The sequence below is a fragment of the Cololabis saira genome, chromosome 3 (genome assembly GCF_033807715.1).
Source record: "Cololabis saira isolate AMF1-May2022 chromosome 3, fColSai1.1, whole genome shotgun sequence".
NCBI lineage: Eukaryota > Metazoa > Chordata > Actinopteri > Beloniformes > Belonidae > Cololabis > Cololabis saira.
In genome coordinates, this window is record NC_084589.1 from 36982510 (window position 1) to 37004784 (window position 22275).

The window sequence follows — 22275 nt, forward strand, 5'->3', positions numbered from 1 at the left end:
CTGCCCTGCATTGTCCTCCCGTAGAAGCGCCCCTATGTCTCCTTTTTTAATAAATTGATCAAATGGTTTCCAGATTTCTTCATACATCCCAAGTTTATTTTTTAGTGTATAAGTTATTTTCTCCATTGACCTACATTGTGCCAGTGCCTTGATCCAAGCACCGATTGTAGGAGCATCCGTTTCGCTGCAATATAGCGAAATCAATACATTTATGTTCTTGGGGTTTCAAATTAAGATCTTTTGGATATAAATGCAGCAATAACAAGGTAGGCTCCAGTGGGATATTCATGCAGGACAGAATAAGCACAGTTTTAATAATCACCTCCCTCCAGAATTTTTTAATTTTATCACATTCCCAAACACAATGCAAAAATGTTCCTTGAACCTCATTGCATTTAAAGCAATTGTCAGGTGTATTACTGTTATATTTATTTAATTTGATAGGAGTTATGTATGTCTGCATTAACCAATTATATTGAAGTAGTTTTAGATTCGTATTTGGTGTTTGTTTCTGAGATTTTTTCTCGAAATTCTACTTCAACATTCTCGAAATTTCGCCTTTCTCAACATTTTGACAATTTTCTCGAAGTGCATAATGAAAAAAAAAAATATTCCTCCTCTAAAATATTTTTATTTTAATAATATAATACTCTAATACTCTATAATACTATAATACTCTTCCATAGACTTCCTTGCTACTGCTTTTCTTGATTTATTTTTGAATCTAGCTTTATTGTTTATCATGGTTAAATGTGGTGGAAGCTTATTCCAGTATGTTCCTGCTCTATACATCGTAGCCTCTTTAGTGCGTTGGTTCTTGGTAGAGGAAGAGGAAAGTGAACAGCAGAAGCAGATCTGTTATCTGTCAGCTGAGGTTTTACCTCCTCTCTCTCCTCCAGTTTATCAGGCCTCTCTCTCTCTCCCATAAATCCCCTGATATGAGGCCGTAAACGCCGACGACCTCGTATAAACGGCGCGCCGCGCTGGCAGGAGCAGACACTCACCTGGTGTTGATTTGTCTGTTTATCCGAAGCAGCTTTTCCTGCTCCTGATTAATTCGAACCTGAATGAAAAACGTTGTGTTTTACCGTCTGCAGGAGCGTTTGGCATCGACCGGAGCTACAGCTACAGCGCCAGCCTCGGAAAGTATTATAACAAAGGTAATTCACCGCCGTATTTCATCCATTTTCCCTCCGTTTCCTAGACTTGTAGTCAAGAACTGAGACCAAGACCGAGACCAAGACTAGTTCAGTTCAAGACCAGAAACAAACCTAGTAATGTCCTGATCCTGTGTGATTGTAGAACATCAGCTCCATCCTGGTTCAGCTAGTTTCCATATGAGCTTGTATTCAACTGCAGCTCAATAACACAGAGAAGTGGATGATGATGTTGAACTCACTATAAATGTCTTCATCCATCAGCTGAGATCAGATATGTGTGGCGACTGCACTACCGCTATTTCTACACTATTGGAGGATTGACTCCAGTGCTTTTAAGGATTGACACGACTACTAACTAGTCCCAAAGTATCTAACAGAATAACCAGCTCCAACACCCCTCTCCACCTCAGAAAAGTCATGAATAGTAAATGTTACTGATTTAAATTGGACTGAATTTGGAGATGAAACCTAAATATATGGTAAGATACCGTACTATAGTGGCTGGGGTTGAGTTACATATCTACCTGATGGAGCTGCGCTACAGGAAATGCAAAATCCTACAGCAAATGTAAAAAAAAAACAAGAATAAAAAGTACTGTATGTCAAACTTTATTAACAAAATAAAAACCAGCTTTGCTCCGTCTCTTCAAAGTCGCCATTATGCGAGTGAGCGTTGCTGCTGTTGTCTTGAACGTCTGTGACGATTCCTGACGTTTTTAGAGCCGTTACTTCGGCGACACCAACTACAGTACCCACAATCCCCCTGACTACAGTAACAGAAATTACCGTAATGATCATATATAAGGCGCCCTGCCGGTTTTTGAGAAAATTAAAGGCTTACAGGTGCGCCTTATAGTGCGGAAAATATGGTAGTCAAATTACACTGAAGAACTGGTGATACAAGATTCTGTCACCTTGGTGCAACGGCATCTCAATTATCCGAGTTTGAGACCTGGCGGGACTGAGAGACCCGGGACAAGACCAGGACCAGAGACTGTAGTCAAACCAAAATGGTAAATGACTGGCAGCAGCTTTCCCTCTCACATCCTGCTGCAGCAGGCGGAGGGATACTTGGTATTGCCCTCCAGTCTCTCAGTTAACTTCATGGTTGTTAAATTATAATAACGGGACGGTAAATTAAGACACAGGTGACACAATCAGACCTGGAAGTGCTGACTTTGATACTACGTACAATTCAAAATCGGCACTTTAATTTCCTTTCGGAATAAAAACAATAGCATTTATTTAACTCTCTGTAACAGCTGATTAAGTTATGAACATTTTAAACACTGTGAAAGTCCTTTGATTTATTTATTTATTTATTTACACATTTTTGAAAGAAGAAGAGAACAAAAAAATACAATGGAATGTGTTTAGAGAAAATAAAAAAAAAAAGAAAAGAAAATGTGCTGGAGAGGTCAGACACCTGAGAGGGCTTATCGAGTGACCGCCCCTCTATGATACACTTCAGACAGTAAAACAAAAAATACTTTAGAAAAAAAACAAGATGATTAAATAATAGTTAAAATAGACATAAAAAATATGGTAAAAGAAGCAGAATGTAGCATAAACCAAAACAAAGAGCATCTGGATATATAGTATATACAGTGTACTTGTATAATGTACATGTAGAGACGTTGATGGTACTGGGTCAGCAGCTGTTTACATCTCAGCTATGAGTTTGTTTTTTAATCTTTTTTTTAAAAACAAAGAGGGATGGAGTGCTGGGTACCAGGTTTGAGATGTTATTCATCAAATCTTTTTTGAAGTAAATAAAGTTTGTGCAGATATGTGCGACAGGTGCTGGTCCAGACAACATTACAATACAAGAGACATGGATAAAGTCAGAAAGCTGCTGCAGGATGTTGGAGGGCTGATGCACCAGCTCCTCTCAGGCCAAAAAAGTAAACAGAAATGTCAACAGAGAGCAGGAAAACAAGCGCTGCAAAGAAACGACCTGGGGAATGACGTCGGCGGCGCATGCGCGTCTCCGTGTTTGCTTTTCACATGCGTTTGTTTTCCCAGGTTTGAGCTCGTTAAATCTCCCCAGACGTTTAATTGAACAGAAACAAGGACAGATGTTTTGAAATGAAATTAAAGTTCGATTTTCTTTTAAGTGTCTCGATCTGGGAAACGGAGCAGCTTTATTTTTGTTTCCATATTAAAAAAAAAAAAACGGACAAACAAAAGCTTGAAATTATTGAGGAATTTGGCTGCAGTGCGCCACATGATCGCTAACCGCTAACTTTTTTTTTTTTTTAACAAAACTTTATTGAAAATATACAAACTCTCAAAGAGGATAATGGACAAATATAAATTTAAATGCAATATGAAAAGAAAGTAAAATAAAAATAGGGAATTCTTGTAAGGAATACAAAAAACAAGGCACTCTAAGAATTAAAAGGTGCATTTGAATAACAAAATAAACTAAGCATTTAAATTCACATAATGGAGCATAGAAAAGGAGAGGAATTATTACATTAGAATAACAAATAACGAGCAATGTCTAGACTTATTTTACTTGCATTTTTGTTTTCTACTCTTTTGAGACGTGAGCGCTAACCGCTAACTGCTAACCATGTTCACAGAGCTGAAGGAGAGCCTGGCGGCGAGCAGCAGCTCCCTGAACAGCGAGAACCCGTACGCCACCATCAAGGACCTGCCCGGGCCGCCCTTCGGGCCCGTGGAGAGCAGCTACATGGAGATGAAGGCGGCCGTGCCGCGGGAGCGCGCCTACACCGAGATCAGCCCGCCGCCCTTCCACGCGGCCGCGCTGCGCAGAGGTGAGACGCACACTTTTACAAGCTTCTTCTGTTTAACACCCACTTTTAGACACAGAAGCAGCAGATTTATAGAGGATTTAAGTTCCTATAATCAATAACTGATCCGATGACGGGTGAGAAATTGTGTCAGATTGGTGACAATTGTGGGGATTTTCTTTGGTTTCCTATTTTAACCTTTGAATGGTTTGACATAAAGAGTCATGGGTGGTGTCATCGGACTTAGTTTTGAGTCCTTGACCTTTATTGGTGAAAATTGCATGCTCGAGGGCCCGTTCATCGCTGCTTGCAGATTTAATTTGTTATTAATTTGACTTATGTTTACCTTATTGGTTGTGTGTATTTCTCTTGTTCATGATACCTCCCAAAATATGTTCTGTTTTCTTATATTGTATTTCCTCTACTAGTAGTTTGTATAAATGTGTGTTCTTGTTTATAAATTGTGTTAGATTTTTTTTTAAAAAGGCACAGACTGGTTCAAAAACTGAAAAAGACGTGACTGTTTCTGTGCAGAGCGTCAGAGCTCCCTGGGCCACGCCCCCCCCGACGACCCCCAGGGCCACTACGACCTCCCGGTGAACAGCCACATCCCCGGCCACTACGACCTGCCGCCGCTGCGCCGCCCCCCCTCCCCGGTCCCGTCCCCCCGACGGGCCCTTCAGTGACGGTCGGGGCGTCGGACCGTCGGCAGCGTTTCCTCCTCGTCTCTGGGACAGTGAGGAGCCGAAGGCTCTGCAGGTGCAGGGGCCGAGGCGTGAACTGTGGTCGCCCTCCTTTAACACGACGCCGCCCCCTAGTGGGCCCTGAGCGGTACCTGAGCGGTACCGGCCCCCCCTCCACACACGGCCGGTGACGGAGGGCGGCCTTCAGGCACGTTTCTCCTGCTTCCATCATCTAACGCAACTGTTTTGAGTTTTCTTTCTGCTTTTCTGAGTTTATTTGGGTTCATTACTTTTTCCAAAACGCTTTGAGGAAAGAAAAAAACAACATCTGGCAGCTTTGGACGAACTCCACGTTGAACTGCTCCTGGAAAAACTCAGCTGCGGTCGTGACACGACGGCAGAGTTTTCCGTGTATTTGTTCCAGTGTTGCTTCCAGACCGGCTCTGTTGTTGCTGTCGGAGCAGAACTTTGTACATAAAGAGATGAATATACTCTCAGCTTCACGTGAATGTAGAGGATTAGCCGTAGTTTAGGATGTTGTACAGGGTTAAAGCGGCTCTATGTGGCAGTACCACCTCTGGACACACGGGGGCAGCACATCACAGGAAGAAGTAGTGATGGTTAGCGGCGCTGTCGTCAACGCAACAGACCGCTTTGCCTCCATGTGGTCAGAAGTGGAATTACTAAATAGAATGGCTTTAACTGGATTAAAATCATTTACAGTAAAGGGATCGTACAAATTCTGTCCTCTGTAATTAAACTTCCCCAAAAATGGGACTATGAGCCAATGAAAGCATCTCCACTGCCAGTTCACCCAAAGGAGGCAAGAAAAAGGACGAGTAACGAATCGTGATGTCGCTCCGTTGGAACAGATGGTTAAAACTGATGCGTGACACGTTCATAACCTGGAAAATGAGTTTTCTGATGCTGTCAATCATCTGGTCATTAGCAGGTCAAACATTTAGGTCCGCGGTGTCATTATTTTAAATAAATGCAGAGAAAAAAAAACAAGTACACCTTTACTGCTCCCAGATGGACTACGGTGAATTTCGTCCTCACCAAACTATTTGCTTCATCCCCTCTGCACTAAATCTCTCCAGCTGACGTTTTAAATCGTCTCCTTCAAATTAAAAAGTGATTTCCATCCTTCAATTCCCATTTTTTTGCAAAATAATCCATATTTAAAGCCACTGGCAGTAAGAGAGACAGTTTCACCCAGAGGAGACATCAGTAAACCTCCAATCATGTAACATTTACGATGAAATAAAGAATATTTTCCTTTACGTGGTTTGTGAAGACGCCGTGTGTCGCTGCAGGACTTGGGAAGCACAAGCACCGTCTTCAGGGTCTGCTGGAGCTCTGGGTTTGTGGGGAGGACGTGTTGCTCGTTTCTGCCACTAGATGGCACTGCGTCCTAATTCTTGACCTTTAACGTTCAACAGGTTTAGTTTGGCTCCATCAGCCGGTTTGGTCTTTTGTAAAAACGAGAGCTGTGACTTGTTTGTTCAAGACTCTGATGAGTTCAAGGCATTAATGAGTAAGAATGTACTTTGTGCTGTAAATGCTATTTTTTCCTATTTTTTTTTTTTTAAATACAAGCATGTATTTTTGAATGTAACTGTGGATAAGTGTGTAACGTGTAAATAAAAGACGTCTGCATTTTTCATAACGGGAACGTTCTGCATCCAGGGAAACAATCACAGCCACGAATCACTGGAAAAAATAGGTTTTAATCAGGATTTTAGAAAAAGAAACAATACATCAATTCAAACTTATGACTTTTCCATTATTTAATAGCATTTAATAGTCATGATGTGACGAACCCCCCCATCCCCAGAACAACTTTGGCATCAAAAGCTTTGGGTTTGTGTTTTGAGTCGCGGAGAGACGAGAGCTCGGCGGAGACGTGAAGACGGAGCGTTCAGGAGACGGCGGAGGCAGAAACTAAAAAAAGCTGTACAGGACGAAGATTACGACGAATCCAAAACGGCCTCCGCGAAACCCTGAACGCGGAGTGGGAGGAGTTTAGAGAACCTTTGTGCAACGGTCGGAGGATTTCCTGAAAACTTCACTCTCCGCTTTGTGCCGTAGAGGCGAGACGGAGGTCAAACTGCAGAGAGTCTGGACTTTTAAAGGCACTTTGGGGATTTTAAAGGACAAAAAACAACCCGAGTGCCGTCAAGTATCTCCCATAAATGCTTTGGTGAGCTCTCCGGCGGAGCAGAAGCGACTCGAGCTGCCGGACTAGAGTACAGATCTAGCGGCTGTGCATAATAACTGCTGAGGCCCCCGTTAAAAGCAGCGCCCCGACCCCCTCGATCCACACGATCACGCCGAGGGATTTGCAAAGCCACGACGCGGAAAAGGGAAGGAAAAGGGGGAAAAAGGGAGCGCTTTTTCTCTCAGAAGCGGCGCGAAGCGGCTGAGTCACAAGACGGCCGCGTGAGGAGCATGTGAGGCGGCCGAGGCCTCGTCCGTCCTCCGAAGGCACGTTCGTGTTTTCAATCTGGGGAAGAAAAATAAGTGCTTTCCAACGCGAACGACTACAGGGACAGTTTTATCTGTCGCTGATTTGGTTCGACGGCATGAAAAAATACGTCAAATACAGACCTGTGTGTGTCGCTACGACGAGGCTGCACGTAAAAAAATACTCTGATGTCATGATTAGGATAAAAAGAGCCGTTTAGAGAGAAACAAAATGGTAAAAAAATAGATATTTGGGAGCAGCCGTGTGCTGCAATACCACCTCCGGCCACACGGCGGTGCTGGAATAACAGGTTTGAGATGCTGCCGCCGTGTGGCCGGACGTGGTATTGCAGGTACCAGGCGGCGACCCCCCCCCCCCAATCCAGCATTTCTATAGATGCGACATACGAATACATTCCTCCCAAACTATTGTCTTTGTGCGCACCACGGCTACGTACGGGACCCCACTCTGTCGCGTACGAACGCAGATCCCAAACCAAACAAATATCAATCGTAAACGCAGACTTTCTAAGACAATTCTAAGAAAAAAGAGAGAGAAAGAGAGAGAGAAGTCACTCCCCTCGCGTCTGTCCGGCGGCGGAGACGCCCGAACGTGAAACCTCGTCTCCCGTCGGAGCGTGACAGCTAGCGTGAGCGAAGCGTGGGAACGAAATGAAAGCAGAACATGATGGTCCTGTGCCCTTTAACCGAAACCCAGGGATAAAATCTAAACTACAGATTATTCAGAGTACAAAACAGTTGTATAAAAAAAAAAAAACAACAACAAAGACAAAAATCCCGACGACGGTAGAAAACGACGGTCCTCTGGTCTGCAGGCGGCGGTGCTTTCAGGGGTTTACATGACGGAGCAGTTCTCCGGCTTCACGCGGCCCTGAGGAGACACAAGCAACAAACACTTAATGACCAGTGAGGAGAAGTTTGGTCAGGTGCAGCAAAGAGGTCAGAGGTCACACGTTTGGACAAACGTCTATAAATCTGTACGGCTTTAACGGCCACTTTGAGGCTCGTCAGGAACAAACCAGAAACTAGCTTCATTTTACTGACGTGGGGCTTCTTTCCTCCAGAAGGGACAGTTTGGGGGTCGTTTGTAGCAGTTTCACAGCTTCGGCTGAGCGAGGCCGTATCCCAGGAACGGCTCCCACTTCCTGTTTTTATTTTCTCAACTGGCCTTTGGTCCACAGTAGCTCCACATCCATCACCTCTAAATCACGGAGCTGGTCCTGACCCCCTGGATTAGACTAGCCTATGATAAACTAGACTAGATTAACTAGACTATAATAAACTAAACTACAAAACTAGACTAGGGTAGACTAAACAAGTCTATAAAACAAACAACACTGGACTATAATAAACTAGACTAGACTATGATAGACTAGATTATGATAAACTACACTATAATAGATTAGACTAGACTATAATAAACTACACAATAAGACTACGTTGGACTAGACTATACTATAATAGACAACACTGGACTATAATAGACTAAACTATAATAGACTGAACTATAATAAACTAGACTATAAAACTACACTAGATTATGTTGGACTAAACTACAATAGACTAGACAAGACTAAAATAAACACTGGACTATAATAAACTAGACTGATAGACTGGGTTATGATAAACTAGACTAGATGATAAACTAGACCAGGGGTATTCAACTAGATTCGGCCGGGGGCCACATCTGCAAAAGGACTGTATGGAGAGGGCCGCACAATTTGAAAATGTGGGGGTTTTCAAAATGTATTTTGCACTCAAAGACGAAGACTTATGTAAATATAATACATTTGTATTATACATTTGAATATATCTAGTTTACATATGAATTATGTATTAATTGTCTCCAGATTTAGTAATTGTGAATGTTAAATATAATATTCAGATAAAGAAATATTATTTTGAATGCAAGTTCATTTTGAAACCATGCATTGTGCAAACTTAATGAAATTGATATTGACCTACTTTGAATAAAACACGCCATAATGACAAAGCACCACTTTCCACCAAGATTTCCTTATTTGAATATTATATTAAGCATTGAGCACAACCATTTTAGTCCATAGTAGCCAGCTATAAAAATATTATTTAAAAAAAAAAAAAAAAAATTATTTTTTTTTTTTCCAACAAACACACCCTTTTTTTAAATATAACCAGGGGCCACATGAAAGCTCCTGGCGGGCCGCATGTGGCCCGCGGGCCGCCAATTGAATACCCCTGAACTAGACTATAAGACTACAATAAACTATAATAAACTAGACTATGATAGACTGGACTATAATCGACTAGACTACACCAGACTATCAGCACACCGTGATACAAGTGGCTGTGTCATCAACAGAATCGTGCAGGCCTTGATGACAAGCTAATTAGGACCATTAATTAGAATCAGGTGTGATGATGAAGGGAAACATCTAAAACATGCAGGACAGGGAGGCCCGAGGACCGGAATTGAAAAGCCCTGGACTAGACTATAATAAACTAGACTAGAATATGATAGACAACACGGCACTATAGTCCAGCGTTGTCTATCATAGTCTAATAATAGTTACAATAAACTAGACTGGACTATGATAGACTAGATTACGATAAACTACACTATAATAAACTAGACTATAAGATTACAATAGACTGGACTATAATAGACTAGACTACACTAGACTATAAAACTGCAATAGATTAGAATAGACAACACTGAATTATAATCAACTAGACCAGCGGTTCCCAACCTTTTTTCCTTGGAGCCCCCCCTACTTGTGTCTAAGACCAGCCGGGCCCCCGACCCGTACGTACTAGCACCAAAATAGTCTTTAATTGAAAAAATTAACATTAATTATGTTTTTTTGATAGATTTCTCTTTGGTTTACTCTGTATACATATGACTTTGTTTTTCTGCAATGTCACCAATGTATAAAATATGCACAAAAGGACATAAAAGGACATAAAAATATTTCTGAAAAATGTCTCTTTTAATATGAGACCAACATTTTTTTTACATTTTTCCTTTAACAACCTGTCGGAGTAGATTAAATGTTGAGTAATGATATAATAATAAGGAATGAAATAATTTCCTGTGTTTGGCACCAGTGTATAAAAAACACAAAAAATATTCAAGACATTCATAAATTATTCCTAACAACGTCGTATGAATGACTCATTCGCAAATATAATTTTTACAACTGCATAATTTCAAAGCAGACAAAGTTTCGTGCCCCCCCAGAGATCTCTGGGGGGGGGCGGCCCCCAGGTTGGGAGACACTGAACTAGACTATGATAGACTAGACTATATTTTTTTTTTTTTTTTTTTTTATTTAATTTGCACAACATGAATGTATACATAAACATGACATGATAATTCATTTCCAGAGGAAGGATAACAGGTAGTGGTTGTGCACGTGAGGACAGAAACCCTAGAGGGGCTTATGCAAGGTCCTCGCCGTTTACAGGACATTACATGACTTGTTTATTATTAGAAAGTAAAACTAGAACAGAAACAAAAACAAAATAAACAGCAAAAGAAGACAAACAAGAAAAAAACAATCAACAAGCAGTAAATAAAAATAACTGCAGAAAGTTAAAATACTAATACAATAAAAGTGAATACTAAAACAGAGAGAACGAGACAAAAGATTGGCAAAGCAACACAGGTAAGGCATAATCATCATATCAATGGTATCTTCCTTTAGTTTCTTACTTGGGTAATTAATTTATTAATTATACTTCTTTTGTAGGTGGACAGAGAGGATGAGTTGGTCATTGGATGGGAATGGGCATTCCATAGGGAGACACCTTTGTATTTTAAGGAGAACTGACCCCTGGTGGTACTATATAGTGGGACATGCAGCTGGTTGGATTGTCTAGTCTGGTATGAATGAAGACTAGAGTTAGACTGGAAGTATTGCTGGAAATGTTCAGGTAGTTCAGAATTCTGGTATTTTGTTTTATAGATGAAAATACAAGTTTGAAGGATGTTTATATTGAAAATGGTTAGTATATTGAGGGTTGTGAATAGAGGTGCAGAGGGATCCAATGGGGCAGATTTTGTTGCCAATCTGACAAACCTTTTTTGTAGTACATGTAGTTTTTGGAGGTAGGAAGGATAGGTACTAGCCCACACAATATTACAATAGGTTAGATATGGATATATTAAACTGTAATATAAGGTTTTTAAGCAGGCTCTACTAAGAAGTCTACTAATTTTCTTGATGATGCCCACTGATTTCGCAACCTTTTTTGTTATCGTGTCAATGTGTTCTTTCCAGCAATACTTCTCGTCAACCATTACTCCCAGGGATGGTGTGGAAGCAACTTTACTGATTTCATTACCCTCAATGGAGATCCTAGCTTCCCCAGGGTTGTATTTCTTCTTTCCTGCAAATATTATGAACTTAGTTTTTTTAATATTTAACGATAGTTTATTAAGTTGGAACCACTTGCTCAATAAAATAAGACCTTGATTGGCTTCATTAACGAGGGTTTTGAAATTTTTATGTGAAAGAATGACATTTGTGTCGTCAGCGAACAGAATGGAAAACATGGTACGTGATACTGCAGGTAAATCATTAATATAAATTAGGAATAACAAGGGCCCAAGTATTGATCCTTGTGCCACTCCACAAGATAATGTTGCTCTGGAGGATTCAGTGTTCTTAACAGTGACATATTGCTGTCTATCAGTAATGTAGTTTTGTAACCAATCAAAGACGATGCCTTGAAAACCATATCTTTTCAGCTTTGACAGTAGTACAGTGTAATTTACAGTATCGAAAGCCTTGGAAAGATCTAGGAAAATTCCCAGTGCAAATTCCTTATTTTCCAATGCGGTGGATATTTTGTCAGTGAGGTCAAGTAAAGCCATATAGGCAGAGTGTTTTTTACGGAAGCCATATTGGTGATTGTAGAGTATGTTGTTATTGTTTATATGTTGAAGCATTCTTTTGTATACAAGTTTTTCTAGAATCTTTGAAAACGATGGTAATATTGATATTGGACGATAGTTTGTAAAATAAATTGGATCCTCAGATTTAAAGATGGGGACGACTTTGGCTATTTTAAGGTCATTTGGTACATTACCAGTTGCCAGTGAGATGGAGCATATATAAGTTAGTGGGTCAATGATTGTTGTTTTTACCTCTTTTATGAGTGTTGTACGGATCTCATCATGTCCTGCTGCAGTTGGCTTCAATTTTCCTATGATGTCTAGTACTTCCTGAGAATCAGGGCAGTCAAAATGATCAAAAACAGGGTAAGACCCATCAATGTAGTCCAGTGGACTTCCATCTATTTTTGCTATTTTTTTACTGAGGGAGGGACCAACATTAACAAAAAAATGGTTGAACTTACAGGCTATTTCGTGAAAATCGGTGATGGTTTTCCCTCCATCATAGAAGTGATGTGGGAACTTGGCTCTGGTTTTCTTTCGACAGAGTAGCTGGTTAATGACTGACCATGTTTCCTTGATATTGTTTGCAGAGGCCTTGAATTTATCACTGTAATGTTTCTTCTTGACCGCTCGGAGGAGATGGTTGAATTTATTTCTGTATCGTTTGTATTTTGTTTGATTCTCCGGTGTGGGATCAGAAATAAACATTTTATACAGTTTGTTTTTCTTCCTGGAGGATTTTTGCAATCCAGGGGTAAACCATGGTTTGCAAGATTCCTGCCTTTCACTGTTCTTGGCAGTAATTAATGGAAAACATTTGTGGAAAACGGAATTAAAGGACTGGATAAAGACCTGATATGCTCTGTTTGCATCAGTTTGCATGTAGACAGTCTCCCATGATATAGTTTCAAGTTGAGTTTTGAATTTTGCCATATTCTTTGGATATTAAACTAGACTAAACTATAATAGACTGGACTATAATAAACTAGACTATAAAACTACAACAGACCAGACAAGACTAGAATAGACAACACTGGACTATAATAAACTATACTATGATAGACCAGATTATGATCAACTAGACTACAATAAACTAGACTTCGCTAGACTAGACCAATCGGAAGCATAAACCTGTAGTTTCACTGATTGCCACTAGGGGGCAGGGTCCAGTAACTCCAGTGACCTGGAGTTAGAGGAGTAGAGGACGACGTCTAAACATGATCCGTTGGTTTATCTGCTAAACTTAAACCAATATATTTATCCATAATTCGTTGTGTTATCTTCTAATTGATGGGAGGGTATGGTGGTTGATTAAATGTCATGACTTTAGTTACTCAGAACTGTAAACCTGAACCTCCGGCACGGGTCCTGACTGTTTCTACGGGTCACATTAAAGACACCCGGCATAGTTTTCCCCTGGAACACGATTTATGGTGACGAAACACCAAAAGTACATTTTAAAGATCAAGTTTAGCTGGTTAATCCATGAAGCTGCAGCTCCTTCGTTCTCCAGGCTGCAGCGCTGCATGATGGGACTTTACACGTCAGGAAGAAGTGAAACCGATCACGTGCGTCTCCACACAAAATCAATCAAAAGCTGGCGGAGCCGGACGATCAATAGAATTACGGATTAACGATCGGACCAGGTTGAAATTTGCACGTTGTGATGGAAACAAATTGTTCGTTTGTTCATCAAATAAACATGAAGTTAATGCTAACATTGCATTAGACCAGAATGTATAAACAAAACAAGACAGAAAAGGTGTAGGCGGGAGCTTAGCTTATTACGCCTACCCTTTTATAATCAATTTCTGTCAGCTCCTACATACAGAGCAGTAAATCAATTAAAAGAAAAACATATACTTTTCATATACTTTTTGTATATTAAAACATTCAATATACTGTATAAACCTATTATCTATTTAAGTTCTGACACTTACATAAACACTCATACAATACAATCATACTTAATAAGCATCTTGTGCTTCATTTTTTCTTTTTTTTAAATATTTGGCATGTACTGCACTCTTTAATTTCCATTTCCAAAACATTCCACAGATTAACCCCATAAACTGAAACACATGTATGTTTGACATCCGTTCTGTTCTTTGTTTTTGTGAACATACAGCTTCCTCTCAGTTCATATCAGCTTAGTCTTTGCTGAAAAAGCTTCTGGATACAGTGTGGCAACAGATTATTATAAACCTTGTACATCAACAGTGATATTTTGAAATAAAAAGTTCATTAAATTTGAGCATCTGACAATGAGTAAATAATTATTTGTTGGTTCCCAATAATCAGCTCTGTTATCTCTTTTTTTGAGCAGAATAATTTGATTTACAGGACTGTCTCAGAAAATTAGAATATTGTGATAAAGTCCTTTATTTTCTGTAATGCAAAAATGTCATACATTCTGGATTCATTACAAATCAACTGAAATATTGCAAGCTTTTTATTATTTTAATATTGCTGATCATGGCTTACAGCTTAAGAAAACTCAAATATCCTATCTCAAAAAATTAGAATATTCTGGGAATCTTAAACTGTAAACCATAATCAGCAATATTAAAATAATAAAAGGCTTGTAATTTTTCAGTTGATTTGTAATGAATCCAGAATGTATGACTTTTTAGTTGTTTTTTTTTAATTGCATTACAGAAAATAAAAGAACTTTATCACAATATTCAAATTTTCTGAGACAGTCCTGTATGATTGTTTCAAATGAATTCTCCCAAATCTCCACACCGTAAGTAATGTATGTTCCGTTAACGGCTCACTCGGCGGTCCAAGTACCTGTCTGGGCTCGTTGGAGCCCATGAAGTAGGAATGTCCCACGAGGCCGTCGGGCAGCCCGCCGCAGGATCCGCCCTTGTCCGACGGCTGGCCGCAGGAGTCGCAGATCACCGTGCGGCTGCGCAGGTTGTACTCGTTGTCGGCGCCGCTGGTGCTGTGGGCTTCCTGCAGGGGGCGACACGCACTTCACTTCACTGGCGCGGAGAAACGCGCTCCGGGCTAGCGGGGGCGGGGCTTACCATGTCATCATCGTCGTCGTCCTCGAACAGCGTGCGCGTCACCTTCCTCATGGCCATCTCCTGAGAAGCGGAGGACAAAAGCATGAGGTCACGGCGGGTCGGACCAGAGTTATTATCGTTCACGAAAACGTACGAAATAACGAAAACTAAAATTGAAAAAACAATTTTGTTAACTGAACTAAATAAAAACGAAAATTAAAAGACAAAAACGATAACTGAAACTATATTGCGTGTTTAGAAAACTAAATAAAACTAACTGAAATTATAGATATAATTTCCTCCGTTTTCGTCCCTGTCAATATAAGCCTCTTGGTATGATCAATTTATTCCGCTCTGGCCGTTTATCTCCAACTGGCAGCTACGGCACCTGAACGCCTCACGGTCCGTGACGTCAAAACTAAAACTAAAACTAATAAAAACTAAACTAAAACTAAGCATTTTTGAAAACATAAAAACTAATAAAAACTAGAAAACCCACACTAAAAACGAATTAATACTAACGGAATTGAAGGAGGAAAAGTCAAAACAAAATAAAACTAAACTAAAATGAAAAATTCTAAACTATTATAACCCTGGGTCGGACGGGGGAAACGCGAGCTACGCTAGGCGAGCTACGCTAGGCGAGCTACGCTAGGCGGCGCCAGACCTCTCCGCTGGCGCTGATCAGCAGGGTCTGCAGCAGGTCCCCGGTGCCCCACGAGGCCTGGCTCTTCCACACCAGGTCGCTGGGGGGGTTGTGGGTTCCCCCGCCGGAGGAGGCCCAGATCTGTGGAGACAGCAGGGTCAGAGGTCACGGGTTCACACGTCCTCGGAGACTCAGAGCTCCTCCGTCTGCAGCAGGACTCACCGTGACGCTGCCGCCGGCCTTCAGGGTGAACTTGGGGGGGAACTTGTAGGCGATGGGCGTCCCGGTCCCCACCGTTCTCTTGATCTGCCAGTTCCCCAGGACCTGGTCCTGCCCAGAGACATGAGACGGTGAGGACACACACACCCAAACACACAACACACAAGTCCAACCAGGCAAGAAATCAGCAACGCACCCAGTGAGTGTCTGACTCTGATCACCGGCTAATCGAAGGTGATTGATTTATTGGTAAAAAGGTATTGATACTAATGTGATAACCTTAAAAATGTGTAAGAAAAATACTTATAAACGTTTTTGGTTCAGTAAGAAAGAAAATGCTGCTCAACCGAATCAAAACCAACCAGGTGTGTTTGAGTAAGACACATCTGGTGGATCCGCACCTGCAGGACGGATCCGCACCTGCAGGACGGATCCGCACCTGCAAGACGGATCCGCACCTGCAAGACGGATCCGCACCTGCAAGACGGATCCGCACCTGCAAGACGGATCCGCACCTGCAAGACGGATCCGCACCTGCAAGACGGATCCGCACCTGCAAGACGGATCCGCACATGCAAGACGTATCCGCACCTGCAAGACGTATCCGCACCTGCAAGACGTATCCGCACCTGCAAGACGTATCCGCACCTGCAAGACGTATCCGCACCTGCAAGACGGATCAGGTTGATCCGCACCTGCAAGACGGATCCGCACCTGCAGGACGGATCCGCACCTGCAAGACGGATCCGCACCTGCAAGACGGATCCGCACCTGCAAGACGGATCCGCACCTGCAAGACGGATCCGCACCTGCAAGACGGATCCGCACCTGCAAGACGGATCCGCACCTGCAAGACGTATCCGCACATGCAAGACGTATCCGCACCTGCAAGACGTATCCGCACCTGCAAGACGTATCCGCACCTGCAAGACGGATCAGGTTGATCCGCACCTGCAAGATGGATCCGCACCTGCAAGACGGATCAGGTTGATCCGCACCTGCAAGACGGATCCGCACCTGCAGGACCTTGGACCCTGAGGACCACAGGTGCGTCTCTACTGAAAGCATCAGTCGTGGACGGGTGAGGAACTACGAGTCACGATCAGGGCTTCGAGGAGCCCGCGGGTGAACCGTTACCTCCTCGGTCTTGTTGCTGAGGCGGATGAACTTCCCCTCCAGGTCGACCTCGTCCACGGTGACGCGGCCGCTGGCCGAGGCGTGCTGGCGGACGCGGGTCTTGGTCACGGTGCCCCCCACCATGCTGCCGGTCTCGCTGTCGTTGTCGTTGAGGCGCCGCTTCTTGCTGACGCTGCCGCCGGAGGAGTTGCGGCTGCTGGACGCCAAGACGGCGGACTGGATCAGGCGGCTGCTGCTGCTGTGGCCCGAGCCGGAGGTGCGGGTCACCACCACCCTGGGGGGCTGCGGGCTGGGGGACAGACGCAGCCTGGGGGGGAGGAAGACTCGTTCAGACGGGCGGGTGATGGTAGTGGGTTCACAGTAGGGGTGGAACAATATATCGTGCCACAAAATTTGACGATACAAAAATGTCACGATACGTGTCGTGGAGGTGACAAACTGTAGCGATATTAGTTTATTAATATATTGTGTTTACTAGTAACGCGCATCCTATTGGTGCAGCGGGATCACGTGACGACCGCGCCTCGACCCGCGGACCAAAATCTTACTACGCTCAGAAAAAACTAGTACTGTTTTGCGGTCCCAATCACAGAACTCTTGGGAGGTTTTGAGCTCCGAACTTTTACTTATAAAGTTGAGCATGAATCAATCTTTTTTATGATGTAAAGATTGTGTCGTCCCCAAAGGTGTGAGGGATGAAACGATAACTGGGTTCAGCTTACGGCCTCAGGCTGGGAGCATGTGGCTGAAGCTCTTAGCTCTGGCAGAAGATAAATAACAGTCATGTTGCATTTTGAGTTTGGGACTTTTCATAGTTCATTTATTAACTTTTATTTAATTTTAGTTGTTAAATTTCTGGAAAAGAAAAAAAATCAAGTCATACATGAGAGAAACTATTCAGTTTGTAGCAAAATATTTTTACTTGTATGAAACTGAAGATGCATAATGCAAACCTGACATTTACTTTTAGTTCAGTTTGTGGAAAATTGGTTGGCCTGGCTTTCTCTTTAAAACTTAAACAGTTATAAAGCATTACAAACTGTAACAATAGGGCAAACACTCAGCATTGTTTTGTATTTTGTGTCTTTCTAATAAAAGACCATTTTTTCCAGTCATATGTTCCTCATTCAAGGTTGTAAAAATACTGCTATAATATCGTATCGTTATCGTGACCTCAGTATCGTGTATCGTACCGTATCGTATGGTGAGATCAGTGTATCGTTCCACCCCTAGTTCACAGGCGTCCGGGCGGCCTCACCTCTCCTCCTCGCCCTCCAGCAGCTTCCTGTAGGCGCTGATCTCCATGTCCAGCGCCAGCTTGATGTCCAGCAGCTCCTGGTACTCGTCCAGCTGCCGCTGCATGCGGGCTCGGATCTCCGCCATCTCCCGGTCCTTGTCCTCCAGACGCCGCCTCATCACGTCCCGCTCCCGGCTCAGAGTCTCCTCCAGCTCCCGCACCTTGGCCTCGCTGTTCGACATCTGAAGGACAGAGGACACGCAAAAGATGACGGATGAGAAGAATAAGGAGGTTGGCGTTACACTCGTCCCTGCAGCCCCTCACTTCACCTCCAAGACCTCCCACCCGGGTTGTTGCTCGGTCTTCCTCCCATCACCTGAACCCCTTCTCCACCTCTATTCACCTCATCCCCCCCGCTCCCTCTCTCATTATAGAGCACAGTGTCATCTGCATAGCGTCAGACTTCAATCTAGCTTTATCCGTCAACATATCCATCACCATTAGGTGGCCTGTGTTGAAAAAAATCGATTTCCCAATTCTAAATCGATTCTCATATTAATTCCTAAAAATCGATTCATATGTCTAAAGATCTTTTTTTTTTTTTTATTTATTTATGCATTTTTTTTTTCATCATTACATTACAACTTTTGGTTATTTTTTTGTTTATCCCCGAAAAAGGAATGTTTTGTTGGACACGAGAATAACTGGTGCCATGTTTTTGCCTTTAAATATGTTTAAAGGTATGAAAACATTAAAGTGTTAGGTTATAATTGGATAAATTGTCTATATTTCATTACTTTATATACTGTGTTGGGGTTACATTTGCAAAAAATGCTAAAAACCAAATGCTCAAAAATTAAAAACCAAAATAGAAAGAAAATGGAACAAATAAAAACGGAATGTGGGAAAAATAAAACCGATTTCATCCGTCTCCGTTTGCTGCCCTGGATCTGTTTGGTAATTCTGCTCCACGATGTTTCAGAAAGCAGTTCTATCAGCATTCTGGGAGCTGATTGGTCCTTACAGCATCATTAGCTGCCAATGCTTGTTGTTTAATCTCAATATACAGTAATACTAGTAGTAATATTTTGCATAACTACAGTCATATAATTCATGCAACAGCTCAAAAAACAGTTTTAATAACACTAACCCAAATCAATATCGGAATCGAATCAAATCTTGATAATCGATTCTGAATCTTAAGAATCGGAATCGAATCGATTATTGACATTTGAATCGATCCCCAGCCCTAATCACCATGGCGAGGAGGGGCGTGGGGCCGATGCAGGTCCCACTTCCACCTGAAAACCATTTGTTGCTCCTCCTCCTACTTTTTTCCCCCAGGTTAAAATATCAGTTTAAATTTCCTTTGGAAGAATATCTGGTTATTTTTCTCCACCAACTACAGATTTAAGGTTTATTAGCCGCAAACTGACGTTAGCCTTGAAACGGCACCTGAGCCACCGGCCGGGATTTTAGCAGGGAATGATGGGTACCAAGCGTGAGAAGGTTTGGTTGGGCGGAGGAAAACACAAAACACAGTTCCCACAGTGAAACACGGTGGTGGGAGCTTCATGCTGTGGGGCCGTTTAGCTCAGGGATATTCAACTGGCGGCCCGCGGGCCACTTGGGGCCCGCCAGGAGCTTTTATGTGGCCCCTGGTCATATTTCCAAAAAGGGGGGGAAAGTAGTGTTGTCCCGATCGATCGGCCCGATCACAGCATTTTCAAAACATCGGTATCGGCCAAAAAAGTATCGGGACATACCTTGTTATTAATGTTTTTAATATATATTAAATTGTGTTATATATATCGTTGCATTTAACGTCACTTCCGGCCGGCGGCCAGCGTCACTTCCGGCCGGTAAGCGAAACTTACGTGGTTTACATTTAGCATTTTGTTAATTAATAAAAATTTCAGATGCTTAGTAGCCTTTTCAGGTGGTTAATGATTCACTGGGCAGTGTTTGTACATGTTAATCTCTGTTGGAGATGTTTTTTACTACTTTGGATTTTTTGCCACACTGCAAAAACTCAAAATCTTACCAGGAATATTTGTCTTATTTCTAGTTAAAATGTCTCATTTTTTGTCAAAAAATCTCATTACACTTAAAACAAGAGTCATCACCAGAAAAATAACTTATTTGACAATTTTCACCTGTTTCAAGTACATTTTCACTTGAAATAAGTAGAAAGATCTGCCAGCGGGACAAGATTTATCTTCTCATTACAAGCAAAAAAATCTTGTTCCAATCTTGTTTATTGTAATTAACATCGTTTGCCTCTGTCTCTTTTTTTTCTGGCAGATGGCCAACCTCCCCGAGTCATTTTTCTTTTCATTTTCTTTTGAATCCCTGCCAATTCGTTCTTTTCTCTCCGCTCTCGGCACTTTTTCTCATGAAAGTGCCAAGAATGGCACTTGACGGAGCGGAGGCATGATGTTAACTCCAGAGGAGCCGTAACGGGGCAGGCAACCCGGGCAATTCCAGGGCCCCAAGCTGAAGGGGGCCCTGAGGACTAGATAATGAAACTACTTTAGACGAGGCAACGACAACGCATCAGAAACCCCCCTCACGGGGCCCTTTCCACATTGTCACTGGCTAATTGAGAGTAGGGGCCCCGACAGACGGCTCATATCGCTCCATAGCAGCGACACAACCTGAAACCCCCATAGACACTGCAATTACAGTCAAGAATCTCCCTAATGGGGCCCCATTACTAGCCAGCATCAACGTGCGGCAATAGTGATTCACAATTTGATAAAAATTAAGCAAACATATCGCTCTGGAGACACAAAAAGAAAAAAGGTGACGGTGGTAAGAATGTGTAATTTATGTGTGTTACATTGTAAGTGAATTCAGCCATTTTCTTCTAAACACATTCATAGCAACATAATAAGTTAGTGGATTTGTAAAGATTGCATTAAGATATTTATGTTCATTATTTATTTTATATGTTTAATAAAAGATTCTGTTGATGATCTGTGGTCCTGGACCTCATTCATCATGATTCTGGGGGGCCCATGGTCTCTCCTGCCCAGGGCCCCCAGAGGGTCTAGAAACACCCCTGGTCAAATCATCAATTTGAACCGAACGGGGCCTTCCGTTCACTTTTTCTTTGTGTAAGTCAGTAAATCTCATTCTGGACCGGGGAAAGCCCAGACTGGTGCTGGTGGGACCGGTCCAGCGGTTCAGTACCTGCTTCTGCAGCGAGCTCAGCTGGCCCGACACGCTCTCCAGACGGACCCGGGTCTGCTGCAGCTCCTCGTGGGCGGCGCCGACCATGTGGCTGTTCCTCTCAGCCGAGTGCCGGGCGTTGTCCAGCTGAGGGTCAGAGACGGACAGACGGTCAGAACCACTGGAACCTAAAACATCTCTCCAGCGATCCATAAAAACAGAATAAACATTTCATCTGCAGGTTTTAAATCAGAAAAACTCTTTTCATGTTCGCCCACATTCCTCGTTATGACTACGGAAGAGTATTAGGGCCAGGCAGGAGAAAAATAAAAATAATATTTTAGAGGAAGAAGATTTTTTTTCATTATGCACTTTGAGAAAAAAGTAGAAATGTCGAGAAAAAAAGTGGAAAAGTCGAGAAAAAAAGTGGAAAAGTCGAGAAAAAAAAGTGGAAAAGTCGAGATTAATGTTGAAGTACAATTTCGAGATAAAAAGTCAAAATTTTGTGAATAAAGTTGAAACGTTGGGAAAAAAGTCAAAATGTCGGGAAAAAAGTCAAAATGTCGGGAAAAAAGTCAAAATGTCGAGAATAATGTTGAAGTACAATTTTGGGAAAAAAGTCGAAATGTTGAGACAAAAGTTAAAATTTCATGAATAAAGTTGAAATGTTGAGAAAAAAGTCGAAATGTTGAGAAACAAGTACAATTTCGAGAAAAATTTACTTTTTTCTTCAATGTTTTCTCAAGAAAAAAGTCAAAATTTCGTGATTAAAGTTGAAATGTTGAGAAAAAAGGCGAAATTTCAACTTTATTCTTGAAATTGTATTTCAACATTTCAACTTTTTTCTCTCAAAGTGCACGATAAAAAAAAAAAAAATCTT

At 42.0% G+C, this 22275-nt stretch overlaps 2 protein-coding genes across 4 annotated transcripts in view; one reads left to right on the plus strand and one right to left on the minus strand.

Moving 5' to 3' along the window:
- The window catches only part of pear1 (platelet endothelial aggregation receptor 1), a 97312-nt gene extending 91041 nt beyond the window's left edge, over nucleotides 1–6271 (plus strand). Inside the window, exons 18-20 of the mRNA XM_061717409.1 lie at nucleotides 1098–1160; nucleotides 3749–3943; nucleotides 4454–6271. Coding sequence (XP_061573393.1) covers nucleotides 1098–1160; nucleotides 3749–3943; nucleotides 4454–4605 — 410 coding nt within the window. The 3' untranslated portion in view covers nucleotides 4606–6271. The remainder of the gene's footprint in view (nucleotides 1–1097; nucleotides 1161–3748; nucleotides 3944–4453) is intronic.
- A 41-nt stretch (nucleotides 6272–6312) lies between these two features.
- Nucleotides 6313–22275, minus strand: part of lmna (lamin A) — a 62205-nt gene continuing 46242 nt past the window's right edge. For all 3 annotated transcript variants that reach the window (XM_061717406.1, XM_061717408.1, XM_061717405.1), the window contains exons 6-13: nucleotides 21417–21542; nucleotides 18243–18463; nucleotides 16985–17291; nucleotides 15851–15958; nucleotides 15650–15769; nucleotides 15004–15063; nucleotides 14765–14929; nucleotides 6313–7960 (exon numbers count right to left, since the gene is read on the minus strand). In XM_061717406.1, coding sequence (XP_061573390.1) covers nucleotides 7925–7960; nucleotides 14765–14929; nucleotides 15004–15063; nucleotides 15650–15769; nucleotides 15851–15958; nucleotides 16985–17291; nucleotides 18243–18463; nucleotides 21417–21542 — 1143 coding nt within the window. In that variant the 3' untranslated portion in view covers nucleotides 6313–7924. The remainder of the gene's footprint in view (nucleotides 7961–14764; nucleotides 14930–15003; nucleotides 15064–15649; nucleotides 15770–15850; nucleotides 15959–16984; nucleotides 17292–18242; nucleotides 18464–21416; nucleotides 21543–22275) is intronic.